Below are 22634 nucleotides of genomic sequence, written 5' to 3'. Positions count from 1 at the left end.
CGCTTGTTAATGATAAGGGTTGTTGAAAAGCTAATGGGAGAAGGTATGTGTCAGATTGCTCATAACGTTTATTTAAAATGCAAGTATAATCATAACGACTTTACCGATGGAAAAGAAAATTGAAACGTACATTTACAAGATTTTTATGTCTTTTAAAATTGAAGAGGGTGACAATTAGAGGTGTAGGAAAAAGTGGGTTGTGGGTATTGGGAGCTTAAAGAGGTTGAAGGGGTGGTTTCGGGGGGGGGGGGGTGTCGGGAGACGAAACGATATCGTCAGTGCGTCGACGGTCGTCGCGTAGGTACACCCCTGACCCTGTACCCAGACCTACCCCAACACTCGTGCGAGCCTACGTACACTAGTTAATATCATAGGGGTTGTACAACTATTTTTAAAACTTTAAACAGCTTCACTACTTTCTACAAGAGCCACTTCAGGTAATTAGTAATTTAATAAAAAAGGTTAGTTATTTTCAAAAAGCAGGTTCATTATTTTTTAGTGCACTGCGGTTGAGATAACTTAGGGAATTTTTAGTTTATGAAAACTTACCCTACCATTTTTTCAATACTTTTTAACCTTTTTCAGATCATAAAAAATGAGTTTACGATTACAATCTTAGTAAATATAACTCTGGCAAATAACACAAGTTAATAATGTTACCTTATTTATAATTTTACAATACTAAACTAAGCTAATGTAAACTAAATTAACTGAAAAAAACCAAACCAACCTAACCTTACAGCTGCAGCACACTATAGCATAGTAATTAGACCCTTTTATTGTAAATGCCCAAGATTTAAAGATCTGTAACCATTATATTTCTCGGTTTTAAAATGTCAGTATCAACATATATTTTAATTTTATATAAGTCTTTAAACAACATAGTGATTATTTATTCAATAATTGTGACATAAAAAAATATATTATTAATGTTAAATAGTATTACCAAAATAAAGAAAAAAATAGTCTTTTAAGTTATTCTGTAAAGAACTGTTACATTAACATTAAATTAACATATCATATTATTGGAAAATACTTTTTTACAGATTTTAATATCTCGATATTTATCCAGATGGCCTATTATATGAAACAAAATTAAAGCAATTTTTAATACGGTTAAGATCGAGAATAATGTGTTATCATTGACAATGAGGAGTCAAGTTTATAACAAATAGCTTTATGCCAAATTTCATGGGGAAGCCAGATGAAGGCAAGCAGTGGTTTTTCATAAAAAGAAGAATATACATAAATGTAGAAATAATAGTATTGACCTTATGGCCGATCAAATCATGACAAGAAATTCAATTAAACAATCATATTGGTGGTTCATAATACACAAACGAAATGAGGGTATTATTAAAAAAAATCAGAGAAAAGTTTACAGAGCCAAACTACAAGTAATTTCCTGTCTTTTGCTAACGATTTAAACTAATTACTAAAACTTTGTTAACGTAGTTGTCACCTAAATAAACTACATGATGGTTTTTGTCTCCAGTACGTTTTTAGCTTTTAATCCAAAAGTTCTATTTATTGTAAATTTTGTTTGGGAATGTAGGAAACTAATGAAAAAAATTAATAGTGACTTTATAACAATGCACTAAGATAGTACATGTGTACAGTAGCGTAATTAAACGGGATGAGATATTTTATCTGATAAAAGATATTTGATAAACAATGAAGAGATGCTAAACCAATACTGCAATTTAATTGTGATTTTCAGGTGAAAATGCTCTTACACGGTATTTCATCTCTGAAGTGCGATTGATACTGCGAATCTCTACCTCTATTGTTGTGCTCTCTCTCTATATCGTTGACGATTAGTCGTACAACATTATCGATCAATTACTGTTAATACAATTCAAACTGGAATTCAATTACCAAAACAAAATGTTAAAAGTTGGATCGCGTATCTGTCAATATAATACCGCAGGGCAATTGTATCTTTCATTTTATTCAGCATTGCTCCAAGATTGATTTATGGCAAATAAAATAAGTTTATATACCTCACGTCAGTCGTCAATCCTATATTTATCTTTCACTGAATATCGTAGTTTTTGTTGACCTGTTACAAATACAATTTCGCGATAAGCTAAGTGGGTGGCTAATCAAGGAATACACTCTTGAAAGTGGCAAAAGTATTCAGAAGCTAAACCTCAAAACCGCAGCCTCTCTCCGACAGCCGTCAATAGAAAACAGGTGAATTGCTAGTGGAAATACACTGGCCAAATAACTTACAATAATTAACTGAAGATTTTTGGTGGTTCTTTAAATTCGTTTAAATAGGTTTTTGAGTTTCAAAATAGTTGTGTGACAAAAACACTTTTACTATAGTTAGTGATAGTTTTTACGGATTATCGCCTACAATTCACTTGCAAAATGAGTTTGTCTACTAAAGTTATTTGGTTAAGACGAACTGAAGCATTTATACAACACTTACCTACCATGATAGGTTTTTGACTATGAAAATATAAATATCAAGATTTGGCCAAAATTGAGGAGTTTGTTTCTCAAAGAATTATAAAAGATGGTGGAAATGTCACAGGAAATATTAAGCTTACATTGTTTCAATACACTAATTAAAGAAGGGCCAATTATTCTTCTGATATAAGCTAATCCTTTTTTAAATAGTTTTATCGCTATTATATTATCATTATGGTTGAATCATCTTGCCTAAATAACGTAACGTGCATTTGAAACATATTACTGCCACATCCCTTACCCCAAGCACTCCGATCAATTACCCTATTCTCGTAATAACGTATGGACATGATTTTGAATTAATGTTATAAGCCTAGGGAATGTTGTTGGATGCAGTACATTGGTTTTAATTGCATGGCGGAATCGTAAAGCAAGAGAATAAATAAAAAAATTAAATTAATTTAGCTTTAAAATAATTAAATCATCAGTACTGCCGTTAAAAGCATTTACGAGGGACAATATAGAGCAGGATGAATATAGGAAAAAAATAAATAAATATTTAGTTAAGAGAGGGATTCCCAATACATCTTTTAATACCACATGAAACACTCTGAGCCAATTAGTTGTTTCTTAAGTAAAAACGAGAGGTCGTCCAGTGGTCGAAACTCGACCAAAAATATGTAATGTACTCACTTATCTATTTTCACCCCACACTGTAAATAAAACATGTGATTGGAGTTTCCTCCATTTGTTTTGATTTTCTGTTTATATTTCGTTGTTATTTCGTAACCAGCATAGCAACGCATAAGATCCATGTTAATTTTTTCAAATTTTTAAACTCATTTTTTGTGCTTATCTTTGAGCCTATTTAAATTTATAAAGGGATTCTGCACACCTACAGGAAAATAGCTTTCCAACGGTATGCGTAGATTTTCCCTACGATGCACACGAGCTGAGAAAAAAGGTTTTAAAGAAACATGCTTGCCTATTAATATATAGATAGAAGATAGTTACGAAGTTATTCGTTTTCCGTACAATTTAATATCACTTAAATGTAGGAAATAAGTTTAAAACAAAGGGTTGATAAAACAGAATACGAGGGACCCGTGTGCAAATCGCACATTTTAATAGAGTTTAAAACTTATTTTTCAAAGGTTATTTTTGTTAACGACAGTCATTAACTTATTAAAACTACTTATTTTATAATTAACTAGCAGTTACCCGGCGCGCGTTACTGCGCTTAACAACTATTAGTTTGAATGGTAATTTGTTCTTTACAATGAATAATAAAAGTGTATACCAAAAATTAAAATATAATATTTTATTTAATTATCAGTGGATAAACAATGTTCTTTGTTTTTTTTTCATTACGTGTATAAATATATAAGTTTTAGGCATACCTACCACCACGTGAGCACGCAACATACTAATGTCCATGTGAAAAGCATGTATTTTCTAAATTTTAAACCAACGATATTCAGGTATTCAGGTATATAATGGTGATTGCGAAAGCAAGACACAAAGGAAAATGTAGTTGCTGAAATTCAGAGGGTAATTCAGATGTTTTTATTTCATTCTACTACCAAACAAAATAATAAAAGTGATTGCATCCCATGTTTATAAAGATTTAAACAAACAGAATCTAGTTTATAAACAATATTATCTTTATTCAGCATTGCCTCCAGAATTGATTTAAGACAATATAAAATAGGTTACGTACCTTACGTCGTCAATCCTAGGTTAGTCTTTTTAGCGACTAGTTTCGAAACTGACGTTTCATTTTCAAGAATCTTATCCTTTTCTGTATCTTAATGTATTTGTGCGTGTTAAATTTTATAGTTGTGTACTTTGACGACGACATTATGCACAAGTTTTTATGTTTGACAAGGCTTGAAAATGAAACGTCAGTTTCGAAACTAGTCGCTAAAAAGACTAACCTAGGATTGACGACGTAAGGTACGTAACCTATTTTATATTAAGGGGAGCAGTGCGAGAATACCACTCCATGTTATTCTTATGGGAAAACATGTGATTAGATAGGTACATTTATTTTTAAAACCGTTAGAGGTATTGACTTAATTTTTTTTTATTCATTCCTTAGATTGTTTTCTATGATTTCATGCTATATAAACATGAAACTAGGTCTTGTTTTTAAAATATAAAATTAAATAAAAATTACTAATTTTTAATTGTGTTTTTTTTATAATAAACAATTTATTTTTAAAGTAAAACTAATGGTAACATTCTAAAAATGCATGAAACAATTCACCATGGTAACAGAAAGTATTGTGTAAAATTTGGGCTTGATGAGTTAAGTAGTTTTCTTTAGAATGGTTCCTAAACTTATAAAAACTAACTTTCGGATATTCACATTTGAACCCTTGAAGGGCAGGCTCAGTAGAATCCTGCAGGGCCCTCTTTCAAAAATCCGGGAAAATTATTTTTATTTACAATATTAGACTATGGGTACTCAAATTGTTCAGTTTTTTTATCCTAAATGCAAATATGCAGTTTGATTGAAGATAAGACTATTACAAGCTTAGTAAATCAGGAAAACCCGGGAAAATGGGTAGTTTCCTTAATTTATCTTAATGGAGGATTAAAGATTCCTTCTTATGTAAGAAAATATCCAAAGTATAAAGTGTTATATGTTTTCTTAAACAGCACAAAATACACAATATTTTGTCATCATTTAATAAAAGTTAATTTTTTGAGCATTTTCACGCACTGCTCCCCTATTATCTTGTTAATTACGGAAGAAACTTTAAGATTAAGTGTTAAATAGTACTTTAATTATGTTTACTCATTGCATTGATTATAATTGAGCGTGTCAAGAAGATAAATTATTTGACAAAAGAAGTCTCTTAAAACCTGTTTTTAGGTGTATAACAGCTTAACATATGCCGCGACAATGCAGAAGCAATACGTTTAAGCCCACTCTCGCCCTTCATTTCCTTGAACGCAACCACTGCTGGCGGCACGGGCAGTGGAGCGGCGCGGCCGATCTAGTACAGTAGTTATATATCGATGACTGAAGGATCAGTTGTTATTTAATTACGATTCACATCTATAACCGTTATCAAGAGAAAGTTCGTCAGCATCACAATATCTTTGTAAGTGAACTAACAAAAAAACTAACGCTTTGGGGGCGAATCTATGAAACAAATTACCTTTTTAGTTGCCATTCATCCATCCACATGATTGCCCAAATCATAAAAAAGTATCAGTAGGACAGACGAAAAGGCGTAGTCCTGAGAAACCCCTTTTTGTATTAATTATACTGACAGACCAAATGCTTATAATTTGATCAATTGCTTATAGTAAGTTTTCATCCTGTAATATTTCTGTGAAACACCTTTAGGTTTGATTTCGATACTGATTCTGCTTCTAAGCTTGTTTAAAAGGCAAAGTGTAACATGTTGTTCCTTGTAGGGATGATTTAGAGGTGATTGACTCGATATTGTTAACCTATCAATTATAATCAGTCTCTTGTTGAGAGGTATTTGTACGTTGAGATATAGGTTACACAATCATGTTACCTTCCGTATAAGGTACGTCATGACTTAACCAATGTCAGTTCGTTGAGCATACACAAAACAAAGCTACTATTGCGTCATGCATATTAAAACAAATTTAGCGCCTGGATACGGTATTGACATGTTTAAACAGAGAGGAAACATTGCTTTAGAACCTGATATAATTAAGATGGTTTTACAAACGGAAAAAATAAAAAAAACTTAATATCGTCTAGTAAAAGTTAAATATGCTTTTATCGAAAACCTGGAAGGATAAATTGGTTGTGACTGATGTAAATACTGCTTCATATATACATAAACTAACTTCCGGGTAAAAAAGAGGAATAAAGTGGTGTATATTTTAGTGTCTATCGACTATAGATATTTTACGTTTTTTCTAAGTAAAAGACTTTTTAATATATTTTAAATAATCAGAATCAGACATTTTGCCTATAAATAAGCAACATTGGGGGAACACATGTCAGTGTCTGGTACTATGTATAAAAGGTAAATCGATTTGCATTACCCAGCCTCTTAAATATTGCTATATTTTAATAACTTTACCTATGGAATTAAAGATTGGATGCGAGCTGGTCTAGTGGCCCCAGTCCTGTTTGTCAGTCCTTCGGTAGCCGAGGTCCAAGGCCTACCAGTGGCCTCGTTTGAGAGGGGCCCTGAATGCCTGCAATAAAAAGTCGATTTTTATTTGAGTGATAATGCAGCTACCAACTGTACTTGCATGAGGTGATGTGGAAAATAATTCCTGGCTAAAAAAACTCATCATGGAATTAAAATCATGAAAAATGAATACAATTACAATCAAACTATTTTACCATGTTAGTGATTTTTTGGATATTTCGTCGAGTCGGACAAAATGGCAGTTTACAAATAACTCGGATTAGATTTTACGATTTATTATGCGCCAGTTTGCAGTTTGTTTAGTGATTAACTAGGGTTAATCAATACCACTTGTTTGTTTTACTGATTGTCATTAGTGATTAAAAAGTAAGCAGCACTAGTTTGTATAGTTTGTTTTATAAATCAATTTAAGAAAAGCAATAAGTTTGGATTATTTATCGTATAAACACATATATATATATATTAAATAAATTTTACATTTCAATTTTAGATTGAGATTGTCGTGCTCGCAAATAGCAGATAAAATGTGGTTGAGTCTTGTTGAAGCCCCATGACACATGTCGGGCAGAAAGGTAGAGCAATGTCAGGCTTTTCATAACTCTTGTCTTACACAGACAAATGAACGCTGTTTTTATACTTCTTTATTCGTCTAGACTACTTCCATTATTTAGATTTTAAGGCGAATATTTATTCTTGCTTGGCTGATAGTCTTACCTTTTTTGTACGACTTATTCTGGAATAGCTTTGCAAGGAAATACAGTTTTAAAAGTTGTAAACGATCATAGATGTAGTATTGAAGAATATGAAGGTGAAGGCAAAAAGTGGCCTCGTTTAGCTCTAAACCACAGGATTTCGGTCCATAATGTCGCAACTCCTAGATCTAGTCTGAAGTAATGTGAAAACCGACCCTGGGCTAAAGCCTAGTGTATAAATATATGAAGGTTTATCGTAAAGTATTAAAACGAAACTATTTTCCGATCGTGAATATGTTTACAATTTTGAAACTAATCAATATTATAAAGTATTAAAATCGCAATCTTTAAGAACTGTCTTAATGAATTCCTTAGTTCAGGTTTATTAAATTAATGTGTACATTTATTTTAAGTGAGATTGGGGGACTTATCTAACAAAATAAAATTGTAGGAATAAAAAAAAAACAATACAAATAAAATCCAACATAAGGAAGAGAAAAAGTACACAACACGATCAAGGACATATTCTTTAGCTGTAATACTTATTTGGTACACTAAAACAAAAATATAACTTATAAAGAAGATTTTTTCACGTCGAAATGTTCTTTATTCGGTTGATTTTTTAAGGGAAGACTAGAATATTTTCGCAATATAATGATTCGTAGCATGGTTTGAAGGCATAGCATTGTTAGCCTTTCTTTTTTTTAGTAGAAAAACAATATTGGAGGTTATTTTATGAAAATCTCTTTGAGAAAAATATAGATAAAAAAAATCTTCTAAAGACTGATTGAAACTAAACATTCACTTTCGAACACATAAAAAAGACGGCTATACAAAAAATTATTATCGTTTTGCAAAAACGAAAGCAAGCTTTGCATAGGTACTCTCATATTACATATAAAAAATAAATCTGATTCGTCGAATGCTCCAACGAACTTGTCACCACAACGTTTGCCGATAGCTCCAATATTAAACTTTGCTAGGTTCGGGGATCAAACGGTGACGTGTCAAATACCAAACTCTGAATAAATATCAGACGGTTAGCCAACGGGGAGCGTAAAGTTTGTTTCCCTACCAGATAACCAACTTCATTATTTGAAGCTTTAAAACATGATGTTTGTCGTTGTTTGTTCATATCGATTCCTCGTATATAATACCAATCAAATGTTTTAAAATACATGTTAAATTGAGTTATATATCTTAGTGTATTGTATATTTTTGGGGACACAATTGGTGTGTTTTTGTATAAATTTGGTGTATTTTTTGTTTAGAACTATTTATTCGATTCACTAAGAATACAATTAAAATGAAATAATCCCTTACGAACTGAGAAGATAGGGTAAAAACCGAAGTCGGTTATAAAATAGGTACAAAATAGAATACTTATGTTTGATTTGAATTTACCTATCATTAAACTAACCTAACCTAACCTAACCTGTCACATGAATAAAGTAGTTATGAACAAATAAAAGTGTAAAATTACTTTGGGAGACACACGGTATGTATATAGAATATTTTATATTAAACACAATATATCGCATACGAAAGCACAACAAGGTAGCGTAGAGATTAGATGTGACCACTGCGCGGAGTTAGACTATACACTAAAATTGACCACCGCGCGGAGTTGGACAGGACCCTTCGGGGGCCATAAAACTTTTCCTCAGCTTAAATTTGACTACCGCGAGGAGTTGGGTTATCCCCGAAAAACATGCTTTTCACACAGACAGATGTATTTTGTTAGCGCAGCAACGCGCGCCGGGTAACTGCTCGTAGGTATATACATATAAACTCTAGCTAGAAATTAGTTTATACACTACCCCAGGCTTGTCATAGAGGGTCGTGGCAGTATCACGTAGAAATCCATTGGCGATTGGCAGGATTTGAACCCGGGACCTCAGGCTCTGAATTATCGCGCTCTTCCACTAGATCAGCTTGCTCCCAGGTTTGACCATATCACTATAAACGTACAGTGTCTCACCAAAAAATTTAAAATATTAAAACTCAATTATTCTTTTCTTTCTTTTGCACCGCTACCCAAGGATTATTGATTGTATTGTTAATGGCTGACCAGATGATCATGTGTGTGAGAATGTACTTAATAAAGACAACAAGTTACAAGTTTTATTAGTATCGAAACAATTTTCACACTTTTCTTGCCTGACACTATTAATAATAGAACCTTCTCTCATTTAAACGTATTCAGGCATTACAGATTCTTTCAAGATTACACTTGGTGTTTAAGTAACCACTTTTTAGCGTAATACCTTTATTTAGTCTTTCATAAAAATAGTTGCATACTATTTTGTATCAACTGTAACAAACATCCCCTGAAATTTGCATAACACTGAATAGTTGGTAATATCTCACCGTATAACATTTAGATTAGAATCTGCCGCATGTTTTTCAATTGTGATATCAGTTTAGTATTGTCAAACCAACACTAAGGCACAGTCTGAAAGTTATATGAAGTGAAAACCCCAATTTACTTTATAGAAAATAAATTTAAAGCTAATCCTACCTATTTTTAAATGTTGGAAATAATTTTTGCCGTCATTTAAACTGATATAAATCTGAATTACTCATAAACCGTCACACAAACCATTACGTTTAATTACATCTTTACCGCATCACATCGCTACAGTTTAATCGCATTTAAAGCAACACAATCAATAATCAACTCATGTTTGCCAAAATTAGGCGAAAATTACTAGTTCCTGTTGCGGATAATGCTGAAAGTATTGCTGATTGAATGGTACCCTCAATCAATTAATGTATAATTAATTTATCAATCCCTTTGCGGTGTTCACTATGAAGTGGTTATAGCGCATGGTTTCATATTTGAAGGTCGCTGGTTCAAATCCAAGCGAGAACGTTTCGAGACCCAGATACCACGTGTCATTTTTAATTGTTGGAAATAACTACACCTGTCATTAGGCTATCAATCAGATAATGTCAAAAGCAAATCTATCCCGTTAATTATTTTTGTATGGTTTTGAAATCTATTTCTAATGAAAAACAATGTAGTTTTAGGCAAGGTTACTACTTAAAAGTAGAATATATAATTTGAGGTGATGTTTTGGTACCTTTGTATTTGATAGAGCGTGAAAATTTAACATTTTAATGATTTTAAACGGTCTTTTGTTACCTCATTTCCTTATAAATTTTGTAAAGGGACTTTTGCTCAAAATTTAAGGGTCAGTATAGCTAACCAAAGTCATGATATTTTAATCACTTTATTTATACTTGAACTTAAGAGTGGATCGAACGAATTGCATTCCTAATTGGAACAAAATATATTTCATAATATAACTAAGAGGAAATAAATGACAAATATTTTTACTTGTTTTGATCTACTTCAACTCATGTAACTCCATAGTGCATACCAGGTTGCACAGACCCCTGAAGTGAAGATGATTCAAATTAGCCTCTATGCCAATGTTCTATGGTTGGTTTAATGTGCATTACAATGTTCGTGTAAGCTTAGTGTGTGCACATAAAGACACGTTGTAAATATATATGATACGTATATGACCTTAGTTAAAATATTTTTTTACGATAGAAGCCGGAACCATTTTGTTAAAACTGGGTATGTTATGGCCCTTTCACCCTTAAATAATATTATACAACCCCTTATGCTATAAAATGTTTTTTTTTTCAAATTTTATTGCAATTCTTGTGGTTTTTCCTATAAATTATCATAATTGTTACCGCCGCTTGCACATGATAAGGATTGTTGATAGACTAATGGGAGTATGTGCCAGATTGCTGATTTTATCATAATTTTCAATGAAGATGTTATAAATCAATGTTAAATCAAAAGAGATGTATTCCTCTCACATTTAACCTATGTAATGTTTACTTTAGACAATAAACTTAGTTTTAAAATATGCCTAATGCAACTAACATTATTTATATTTAAAATAAGGAGGGTAGTGCTAAGAGTAAAATTTCCAACCCGGAATAAGTATAGTTTGCAGGGAGAATGACTGATCGACTTAGTTACAAAAGTCGTCGACGAGGTTTAAGTCTCCACTAGAGTTGTGATGTTGACTTATTATGATCGCCGTTAAAATATCTGGAGAACACATCCCATCTAACAGTAAACAGAAAATTCAGTTGGAGGATACAGGTATCCCAACTGTCTAACATCTTGCGGTCTACAATCGTTTAACCCACCCTAAATAAAATTCTAAAGTTTAAGTCCAACCTTCTCAACTCTTAAAACATAACTTTTTGCCAAATTTAACGAAAAATTTTCAAAATAGCTACATCAAAAATTAACAGGGTCAAAACACTTTTTGTACCACAAAACTCCAAGCAATTATATTTGTAACTAATTTTACTGGCTTTAAAGGTATTTCACCGTAACAAGCGGATGAGGATGAGCTGACCAAGCAAAGTTTGATATTAAATCACATTGTCACCGAGTTGTAACAATTGTAACGGAATGTTGTGGCTTGACGACGTGTCAAATAGGGCCAGTTGTTATAACTTTATTATAATTATCAAACTACGACAACGATGTCACATTGAAACTATTTAACTTACAAATAATTGCAATATTTTGGTACTAAAACTATTTCCAAATTTTCTCTTGAAAAAATGTTGGTCAAAAGATAATTTTTTAAAAATCTTTGAATGAGTACCTAAGCAATCTTCTAAAACATAAAAAAATATTGGGTACGGTTTCGCAGAGAAAGATATTATACTAACTAATTATAGTATAACTGCAATATTATATCACAACTATTTGATAAAATTGTTATCTTATATTGATTTCGATTAAAATATTTCATTCGATAAAAATATGGAATGTAAATATTGATTTTCTGCTATTGTTAAGGGTATTTTCAAGAAGAGGGTTGATCGCCACAAATGCGCTGCTGCGTTTAAGTTAGATTGGAAATCAGTTTATGATGATGACTAACAAGGTAGTACAAAAATTTGTCTTCTTAACAAATTCATGATAAAAGAGGAAATAAATACAAATTAACGTCCTTGAAAATTTATTAAATTAGGCTACATAGAATTATGTAGTTAATTATGTAGTAGAATTATGTATGAATATCAACTGTTTTACAAATGTTAGGTCTACCTTTTTTGTTTTTATCATAAATTAAACTAAGATAACCTAAAGTAGGCCTAAACTAATTTTTGTAGAAGCTAAAAATAATCGCTGTTGCTTAGTGTGAAAGAAATGTCTTTAAAATACCTTATGGCTTAAATATTCAAATTTCATGCATACAATAGATATTATATCGGGGGGAAATGATATACAAAAATATATCGAAATGATTTTTCATCCTATAAAATAATAATCGTAGTTTCTCTGTGGAACTGTATTACCCTACTTTAAGTATGAATAAAGTGGGTTTCGATGTATTAATATTAGAATAGTTCAACAGTATGCCAGACAATAGGTTAGGCACAATAGATGATGTTAGACACACTCAATGCTGTCTCAAAAAGGTAAAATGAAACATATCAAGGTCGAAAGGTCAGAAGGTGGTGTAGTGGGTACATAGTTCCGCACTTAAAATTGAAGATAGCTGGTTCCATCATGAAAATAATCCACTATTTGCCTAGTTGTCATTTTGTCATAAAGGTTTAATGGTGATTTATAACACTAGTTCAACGTATCAAGCGGTGAATAATAATAACTTAGGCCTGGCGCACACGGTCGATTTTTCGATCAGCCGATTAAAAAATCGGCCAAAAATAAATCGCCCTTAATTTTCTTCAGTGTGAGTTGTGTTGTTTTCTTTGCTAAAAATAGGCCACAGCTGTTATAATAAAAACTGAAACTTTCAACGGACTTTCTACGGCAATTAAAGAACTTTTTACTGTCATCACGTACAGTGTATAGTTTATAAAACTGTCGATTTAAAAGTCTCTGACTTACTATCGGATGAACCCAATATTTAAACTGTCTTCTTTTTTCTTTGGTGTAATTAGAAGAGCACAAACACAGGTTAATTCAACAAAGTCCATTTTGGGATAGCTTAAACACACTTAAAAAAAATCAATTTCTCGACTAAAAAATCGCCACGTGTGCGCCTGGACATAAATCAAGAGCGATTTATTTTTGGCCGATTTTTTAATCGGCCGATCGAAAAATCGACCGTGTGCGCTAGGCCTGACTCCTGTGGAGAACAACAAGCGACTGGCCGATTTTTTAGTCGACGTTACAGATTTTCGGGCGACAATCGCCTCGCCTACGAATCTGTGGCAAAACCCTGATTTTAAAATCGGCGCAATTCTCGATCGCCTGTGTGCGCGCTTCCATTCAAATACATGATGCACAGATCGGCCGATGTAATAATCGCCTCAAAATAATCGCTCGTGTGCGCCTAGCCTTAGAAAAGTAAATGTGGCTATGTGATGTGTGACCTGTTTTCGAATTGAACCCTTCGAAAAAAACAATTATAACTAATGATAAATTGTAACAAAATAATTTGGTAGTTCTTACAGCTGCTATTTGTCAACTGATATGTCCAGTTTGGCTCAAATGTCGCTCCCGAAGAAACGTTTGATGCACTGCTTTATGTTTAATAAATTCTTGATTTATTTTACATTACTTACTGTTCTATTTACTTATTAACTATTCTAGTTATGATTACATTATGTTTTGTACTAAATTAATTATGCGGTGAATAATAATAACTTAGGAATAAGTAAATGTGGCTATGTGATGTGTAACTTGATTTTAAATTGAACCCTTACAGAAGAAAGCTATTACAACTAATGATAAAATAAAATAACTTTTTGTAATAAAATAATTTGGTAGTTCTTACAGCTTCTATTTGTCAACTGATATGTCCAGTCTGGCTCAAATGTCGCTCCCAAAGAAACTTAGCATTTGAAGCACTGCTTTATGTTTAATAAATTCTAGTTTATTTTACATTAGTTACTGTTCTATTTACTTATTAACTATTCTAGTTACGATTACATTAGGTTTTGTACTAAATTAATTATTCAAAATCACTAATAAAATATAAAAACTCAGGAACATTAAAAAAAACATTGTATTTGGCTCAGCATCAGAAAAACGACAGAGAACAAAAATAATAAACATACTTAATTTCAAAGTCAGCTGATTAATTAAATTTACAAAGAGTAATTCCAGACATTACACATCTTATTTGACAAGGGTTTATTTATTCTCTTTGTTTAACACATGTCTATTATTATTCTTGTTGCATTGACCAATTTAAATGGACCCTTCTAATACTAACATTTGTAGTGTCTATCTTTTGATATTTTTAACAAATGTAAAAGCTTAAAAAATGCTTTAAGATCCCACATATTTGCCACATTGGTCAACTTCTTAACACTTAAAACAAATTTGAACATAATTGATACAACAATGAAGTCATAAATAAAGTGGGAATCAGGTAACGAGCTGAAAGCCGTAAAACATTTAGAGCCATTCGCCATCAAACCAGATGAAACAGTAATGTTTGGTAGTGGGAACAAACCCGTGGTAATCATTTATACTGTTTCTGTCAACTAACTTGTTACTAATATTTACTTTATAAACAGTAGTTGCAATACTGTAGAATGATTTTGGTCGTATATCACTGTACTAGTATGTTCAGTTTTAGATTATATTTAGCATTGTACTTACAGTTCTGGGCTATATAGTCAGTCCGGTCTCTATTTTTTTTTATTTTCAGTTCAGGCTGCAGATGAAGTTGGGTCTATCTCCACTGGGCTTGCTTCTCATTATCCATGTACAGGCTTACACGTGAGTATCAATGCTACAAACATCTTGTTTTATGTTGTTACATGATTATTTTAGTGGTATTTATTTTTTGAATCATTCTATCTAAGGCGCAGGTGGTATATTGGTGAACGCGAAAGTCATTTCAACATAAACCCGAGTAACGTTGCTAAAATCGTGAATTCGATACTGCAGTATCCCCAAAGGCTTGAACCATCGGCATGGGTCCCTTTACCAGCTAAAACGTGCAGGTATTTTGGACAAATACTAAATAAACTCTATACTGATTTACCCTAACCTTTAGCAAAGGAACATTATTTATGTCATGACGATAACTATAGGTCCTAGGCTTTAAAATTTTAAATTTTTTTCAGAACATTTGTTTTCCTGCCTTACCCAATAGCAATAATATACAAAAAAGTCAAAACACACAAAAAAAATCAGTTGCACATTTATTTGTAATAATTAATACAGTATGTTGTGGATAACTAAGACTTAAATTTATTATTGTCATTCTTTATTAAGTCATTGATTATTTGAAATAATTTGACTGTTTCTGAAGTAGATTTGAAACTGACACCCCTGAACAAAGGTTATAATTTAACAGTGACAATGTCTCCCTGGTGATTAGTTTAAAAGATTGCCAGTTTAGCACCGTGAAGGCGTTGTGTCTTCGTCAGCAATTTTCAAGGGTGTCTTCCTCTCCTCTGAACTCAATTCTCTTCGATTTTAACTCCCCGCCCCTTATTAATTATGAGCACGCAATAATTAAAAATGTTAATTTAAATAAAGGATTATGTTGTGTTTTGGTCCAGAGTGCCAACTTATTCATCAGTTTTGTCATTAGAAGAAAATATTATGTGTACGATTAGGTTTGGCGTATTTGTATCTAACAACTTTATTCTTTCACTCACAATTATTTTTCCAATATATACTTCAAAACTTCTAGGTTAAGACAGTGTAAGCTGCAAAGTGCACTGTATTTTAGTGTATACCAAATTATGCTTATACAAATTATTTTACCTAAACTAAAACTTAAACAGATAGAAGACTTAAAGAAATACTGCAAATAATTTCTCATAATCAATGCTGGTTTTTTAATAAAGTCACATTTTACCATTAACTGGATGAAAACTAAATGTATTTACAACAAAAGCTAAACGCTCCAAACATTCACGTTTGACACCTTTGTGTAGCGGTTTATAAAAACTCTTTGTTTGGCAAATTAACCAGAGTCCAACTGAGCTGAAACTGATAAACGTTGATTGAGATGGTGTTGCAAAAACATTGAAAAACAAGGTTATCGTTTACTGACAAATATTCACAATGATCTTTGTTTGGATCAATTTTCCCTATTTTTTGACCCGCAAAACATATTATATGCTCCAACACTAGAGATGTATGTAAGACTTAAATGCGAAATAAATGAAATGAATCATCATTTTGTATTCACTGTGGTGAATACTTGTTAAATAATAATAAAAACATCACCAACAAATAATTCAAAACAAGGTATTATCTAGCTTTGATTTAGAAATTATACTGGTTTTTATGTTAAACATATTTATGTTTATCTTATATCTTAATTCGTTCAGGTGATCATTTATGAGTTTTATGTTTTGTGAATTCAAAAGTGGGAAATGACAACATGCATGTGTATTACCACATTATAAGTTCTCTCGACGAAACCAAGTTGATTTGAATATAAACTAGCAAGGCATTCTAGAATATCTTTATCAACGCTTGCACCTTTTTCATATATGTATTATATTATCCCTGTAATATGTAAGTGGTTTATTACAGTGTTTTGAAAGGAATATCATATAAGATACGTTCATTATATAAAATCAATTTTTTACAGGGTGATCTAAAAAGAACTGACACATTTTAACGTACATTTTTTTCACAAAATGTTATCTACATGGTAGCAGAACTCGAAAATGTTTTGGTGATATTCAGTATTATCAATATGGCCACTGTTTAAGGCTCTGCCAGCATTACCCATGCAATGTTAATGCCATCCCTGAAAATGCAGCAAATGTGTGCGATGTACTAAATGTTTATTAAGCATAGCATTAATCAGTGGCCATATTGAGATTTATTAAATATCACCAAAAAACTTCGAGTTTTTCTATCTGTACATATGGCCAAATTCCTCCAAGAAATCCTATTTTGACAAACATTTACAATTAGATAATCAATAGTTGTTAAACAATTTCCAAATCATGTTTCTTTTTTAAAATCATCTGTTAATTCATATTATATCAGCACTAACCCTGTATTGTAAAAACATTAGGTATTTAGTATTTATTAGTGTTTGAAAGTCGACCAAGTCCGAAACATGTCACTGCATGAAGTAATTTCTGGGTGCTCAGTGGTTTTAATTTACTACATTAATATTTATGTAAAGTTAAGCTGAGAAAATGATAAAACTAATACAAAAGTAAGCACACCAAATTTTTGGAATGTACAAAAAATTTGTATCTTACAAACTGATAATTTACTTTATGGAACCCTTATATACAGTACACATTTTTTTATGTGAACATCAACACTGGCAACCAAATCAAGCAAACATTTAGTTATTTATTGAAATATGTGAAATTAGCCATTATTTACATTAGACCTATATCATCCAGTCAGAGAAATATTAAAATATTGTTTGTATAAACACTGAAATGTAAGATGATACGAAAGGTATTCTTAGGTGTTCGGCCAGTCTGAAGTGTTGGCATCTCATGACAGGTCATCTCGAGAGCAAACATTTATGTTGCTTACTTACCAAAGCTTACGTTCAGCGAACCATTAAAGAGGTATTTAAAATCACGTTCTATTTATTGTTCTTTAGTAAAAAATTATTAAAATAATTTAGTAACATAAAAAGGTTTTAAAAATTGAAAATTTATCAAACATGTTCACGATTATTATCAGCGATGATAGCGCTTACATTTAAATTCGGAATAAAAAGATCTTTCAAGAAGCTTCATTAGTCTACAGGGGTGTTTATCTTGCAGTTTTCTCGCAAGCTTAACAAAACAGGATGTTCTTGTTGTATTATAAACTAACTTAAACCTAGGGAAATTTTACATTGATTTTTTATAAAACTAATATGAGAATCCCATCTAGGTTTAAAATATTTTCGTCCGAAATAACTTCAACATTTGAATGTGTTACAAATTAAATTGTCAACATTTGAATTAAACAAATGTGGTACTGTACTGTACAATATTTTGAAGTAGCAAAATTATATAAAAAATTGCAATAAACATTTTCAAATTGTAGCATAATATTTTTTTTATCATAACAATTTATCGGTTCTTAAGAGACTTCACATATTATAAAATTTAGTCTGTACAACCAGCAAACTTTTCACTTACTTTTCTGTTATTTTCATACATTAAATTTGAAAATCTTTAAAAACAATGTTGTTTTCTCAAACTGATTATTTTACAAATTTGCCCATCTTAAAAACAAAAGTTTAGTGTCAATTAATTCCGTGAAATTATCAACTTATAGTAACCCTTATAGTATAGAATATAGTTGTAACATTATAGTAGTATAGAAACACGGATGATATTTACCATGGAATTATACCAAATCAGATTAAACAATCTCAGTATTGTACTATTTTAATCACGCATTTTTATTAGTTCCAATTTGGCCTTTAATGTTTTAAAAAAAAAACTACCTTAGCATTATTTGTTTTTTTAAAGATTTCGTTTCAACTAAACCCTTAATATCCTATATACAGCATGAAAGACACCTGTATATATTTTGTTATACTGTTCATGATGACAACCCAGCTATAGCTTAGCTCCAGGTGTGCTACTCGTAGAAGCGAGAAGGAAATGCAGTATAATCTTTACCAACACCATTGTAGCGAATCTGTCTCTAGCCTCTGCACATGACGACATTAACAAGTGATTAGCATTCCTTTCCATCGTTCAACATTTCATGGTGTCGTCAACGATTGTTGTTATAAAATGTAATATTGTTATATAATTCAATATTATCCTCTTTGTAAAGATATGATATATTAACAGATGTTTAACTATCATAATTAAACATCTGTTAATATATCATATCTTATAAAGAAGATAATATTGAATTATATAACAATATTACATTTTATAACACACTCCCCCTTTTTTTGCGAGGTCGCAAAATAAGAAGTCTTCATTCAGTCCTTCTCCGGTAACTTCTAGTGGGTACAGTCGTTGTATGGGTCTTAGTATTAAACCCTTTTTAGTTTTTACTTGTACCAACCAAACTTTGCCGTCTTTCCCTGGGAACAGTTTTATTACAATACCCAAAGGCCAAGTAATTCTTCTTCTGTCTTCAATTTGAACCAATACCACGTCTCCAACTTTAATATCGTCGGATTTTAACTTGTTGGACGATTTCAGGAACACCAAATACTCTTTTTTGAAACGGGAGTTCATATTGTCTCTTAGACTTTGAATATATCACCATCTTGTTTTCAAACTGATTCTCTCTAGGATGACCAAGTCCGTGACTTCATTTCCCACAATGCTTTATGGAAACATAGATGGAGTCAGAGGTCTTAAGTCTCCCGTCTCCTCTGAGACGTATGTTAGTGGTCTTCTGTTCATTATTCCCTCACATTCACATACTAGGGTGTTTATTTCTTCGTATGTGAGAGATGAATTCCCCAAATTCCTCCGGAGGAGTCCTTTTAGGATCCTTATAAGTCTTTCCCAAAATCCTCCCCACCAAGGACTTGCAGGAAGAATGAACTTCCACACAATTGCATTGAGGCTGAATGTATTTTGGATTTCAGTCCAGTTCAGAGACTTCAGATTCTTGTTTAAACTAACAAAATTTGTGCCATTATCTGAATAGATAACACTTATCAAGCCTCGTCTAGCTATAAACCGTCGTAAGGCTCTTATGAAGGCTTCTGTGTCGAGGGATTGTATGACTTCTAAGTGGAATGCACGATACACGGCACATGTAAATATTACCACCCAACACTTCTGATTATCTCTAGTGATCAATGGACCAGCCAAGTCAATCCCACATACTTGAAAACATGAAGAAATCTGAGTGCGGTCTGTGGGTAAGGGATGTGATGGCATCTCTAAGGCTTTTGCTATGTGTCGCTTGCATCGAACACAGTTGTGAACTACCTTTCCAACAGCCCTTCTGCCTTTCAGGATCCACACTCCGTCACGAAGGATGACAATCAATGCTTGTACTCCTGCATGTTTATTCTGTAAATGGTACTGCCTGATCATTTTCTCAACAGCAGGGTGTTTGCTAGGTAGAATGGCAGGGTACTGGTATTCAAAACCTTCCTCCCGATCTGATACTCTGGTTTTCATTCTTATGACGCCATCTTCATCCACGAATTTTTGTACACCACTTAGCTCTTGAGATTTTAGACCTTCAGGAAAGCTCTCTCTTTGAATCAATTTAAATACAATCTTTTCTGCCTTCAAGAATTCTTCAGAACTGATGTTATTTCCCAAGTTCAATTTATTCTTGGGAGACATTCTCAAGATCCACGTTACAGTTCTTACTATTTTAGTATACTTGGAAAATCTATTTCCTAACATTTGAGCGATTGATATTGGCTCAACAGAACTAGCAGTGACGACAGATTTACGAAGTTCTTCCTTAAGCTCTTCTGGATCAGGTGATGGGCGTTCTGATGGCCATTTATCAGGAGAAGCATATAGCCATTGAGGGCCAAGCCACCATTGAGAATTGAGTAATTTTTTAGGAGTGCATCCTCTGGAAAGAATGTCAGCAGGGTTGTCAGGTCCTGAAACATGTCTCCACTGTGAAAGTTGGGTCAATCTGTTAATTTCTTTCACTCGGTTTTCAACAAAAACAGACCACTTCCCTTTCTTTGCAATCCATGCTAGAACTACGGTGGAGTCCAGCCAATAATAAACTGGGACTTTGGGGTTGTTGAGACACTGTAAAGCTAGACATGAGAGTCTCACACCAGTAATTGCACCCATTAACTCAAGACGAGGTAAAGTAATTGGTTTGATTGGTGCAACTCGTGATTTGGCTAATATAAGATTTATGTCAATGATACCATCTACTTCGGTTCTTAAGAATATACAACATCCAAAAGCAGCTTTAAAGCATATAGCCACAAAAAAAAATGTACTGTACTTGAAGCATTCAAAAATATTCTCCTACTCAATACACACCTTTCCAGACAGCCTAGTTCCTCGACCCATTTTTGAAACTGTACCTGTAGGTTTTGAGGTAGTTCTTCATCCCAACCTACCTTCAACGTCCAAGTCGTTTGCAAAATAATTTTGGGAATCAGTCCAACTGGAGCAGTAAAACCAATAGGGCCGAAAACCTTTTGAGCACATGATAGCAATGTCCTCCTGGTAAGTACTGAGTCCTTGATATTCAAAGGTTGAACATTACAGTACAGTTCATCTTTAGAGCATAACCATCTAAGTCCCAAGACGTTCTCAACTTGTTCAGGAGTTTTAAGGTAACCGTTACCAGCCCAACCCCTTAGGTTAAAGCCTCCTAGCTTTAAAAGTGTTTGAGCATCATTTATGAAATTCTCTTGCTCAGAAATACTGTTAACTCCCGTAAGGCAATTGTCAACATAAAAAGTTTTTAGCAAAGCCTTGGCTACATGTCTAAGATTAGTAGGAGCGTTTTCCATAAGATTATTTAATACTGCTCCCAAAAGAAAAGGACTACACCACAAACCGAAGACAACTCTAGCATGGCGGTAAACGATCACGTGATTGTCTTCCCACCACAAAAATCGTAACATGTCTCGATCATCATGGTCAATTCTAATTTGTAGAAAAGCCTTTTCAATATCAGCCGTTAAAGCAAATGCATGTAACCTAAAATTAGTCAGTACCTTAGGTATTAACTCTATCAAGTTAGGTCCAGACTCAAGACATCCATTAACAGAATATCCATTTATGTCTTTAACGGAAGCGTCAAAGACAGGTCTGATCCTCGTGGTGCTTCCCTCCTTGACAACAGCCCGGTGTGGTAAATAGTGACTTTTCAATGGCTGTGAAATGTTTTCATCTGTCACTCGCACAATGATGCCTTTGGTAAACCAATCCTTCAATACTAAATCATAATCAAGATACATATTACACTGTTTCAACTTACGTGTTGTTGACAACAGACGTTTTTTGGCTACTTCACGGTTCGTATCCAGAGGGGGGTGGTCTTCAATCCAAGGTAGTTTTACCTCGTAGCGTCCATCCACATTTATGGCGACAGTGTCTTCGAAGAACGCTAAAACATCTCTATCTCTCTCCTCTTTCTGTTGCTTGACACTCGGATCCATTATACCCATTGTCTCTAGTTCCCAAAATTGCCTAATATCTTGTGAAGATTGGAAAGCCACAAACATGGAGGAGACAAAAAACGTCTGTTGTCAACAACACGTAATTGTATTCATATTAAAAAATATTTATGTTTTTATATTCGAAATTGGAATTTGATTGAACTTGAATTGGTTGGGCACTTTCGATCGCTTGAAAGAATGTGAGTTGTTATATTACAAAATGCCTTCGGTACATAAAATGGAAAACATATCAATCATTCTACATCAAATATTACTATAATTTAAGGTTTTAGCCCACATAGTATTTAGAAAGTCATGTTTATGTG

At 32.7% G+C, this 22634-nt stretch overlaps 1 protein-coding gene across 1 annotated transcript in view; it reads left to right on the top strand.

The window, feature by feature from the left end:
- Nucleotides 1-301: 301 nt before the first annotated feature.
- Nucleotides 302-22634, top strand: part of LOC128989859 (gamma-aminobutyric acid receptor alpha-like) — an 81423-nt gene continuing 59090 nt past the window's right edge. Inside the window, exons 1-2 of the mRNA XM_054411945.1 lie at nt 302-437; nt 14949-15014. Of these exons, the coding sequence (XP_054267920.1) occupies nt 14956-15014 (59 nt within the window). The 5' untranslated portion in view covers nt 302-437; nt 14949-14955. The remainder of the gene's footprint in view (nt 438-14948; nt 15015-22634) is intronic.

The sequence above is a fragment of the Macrosteles quadrilineatus genome, unplaced genomic scaffold, assembly GCF_028750875.1.
Source record: "Macrosteles quadrilineatus isolate MER2022 unplaced genomic scaffold, UCM_ALF_1.0 Scaffold_3__2_contigs__length_128488019, whole genome shotgun sequence".
Taxonomy (NCBI): Eukaryota; Metazoa; Arthropoda; class Insecta; order Hemiptera; family Cicadellidae; genus Macrosteles; species Macrosteles quadrilineatus.
The sequence above is the reverse complement of the archived record's forward strand: the minus strand, read 5'-3'. Positions and strand labels throughout refer to the sequence as shown.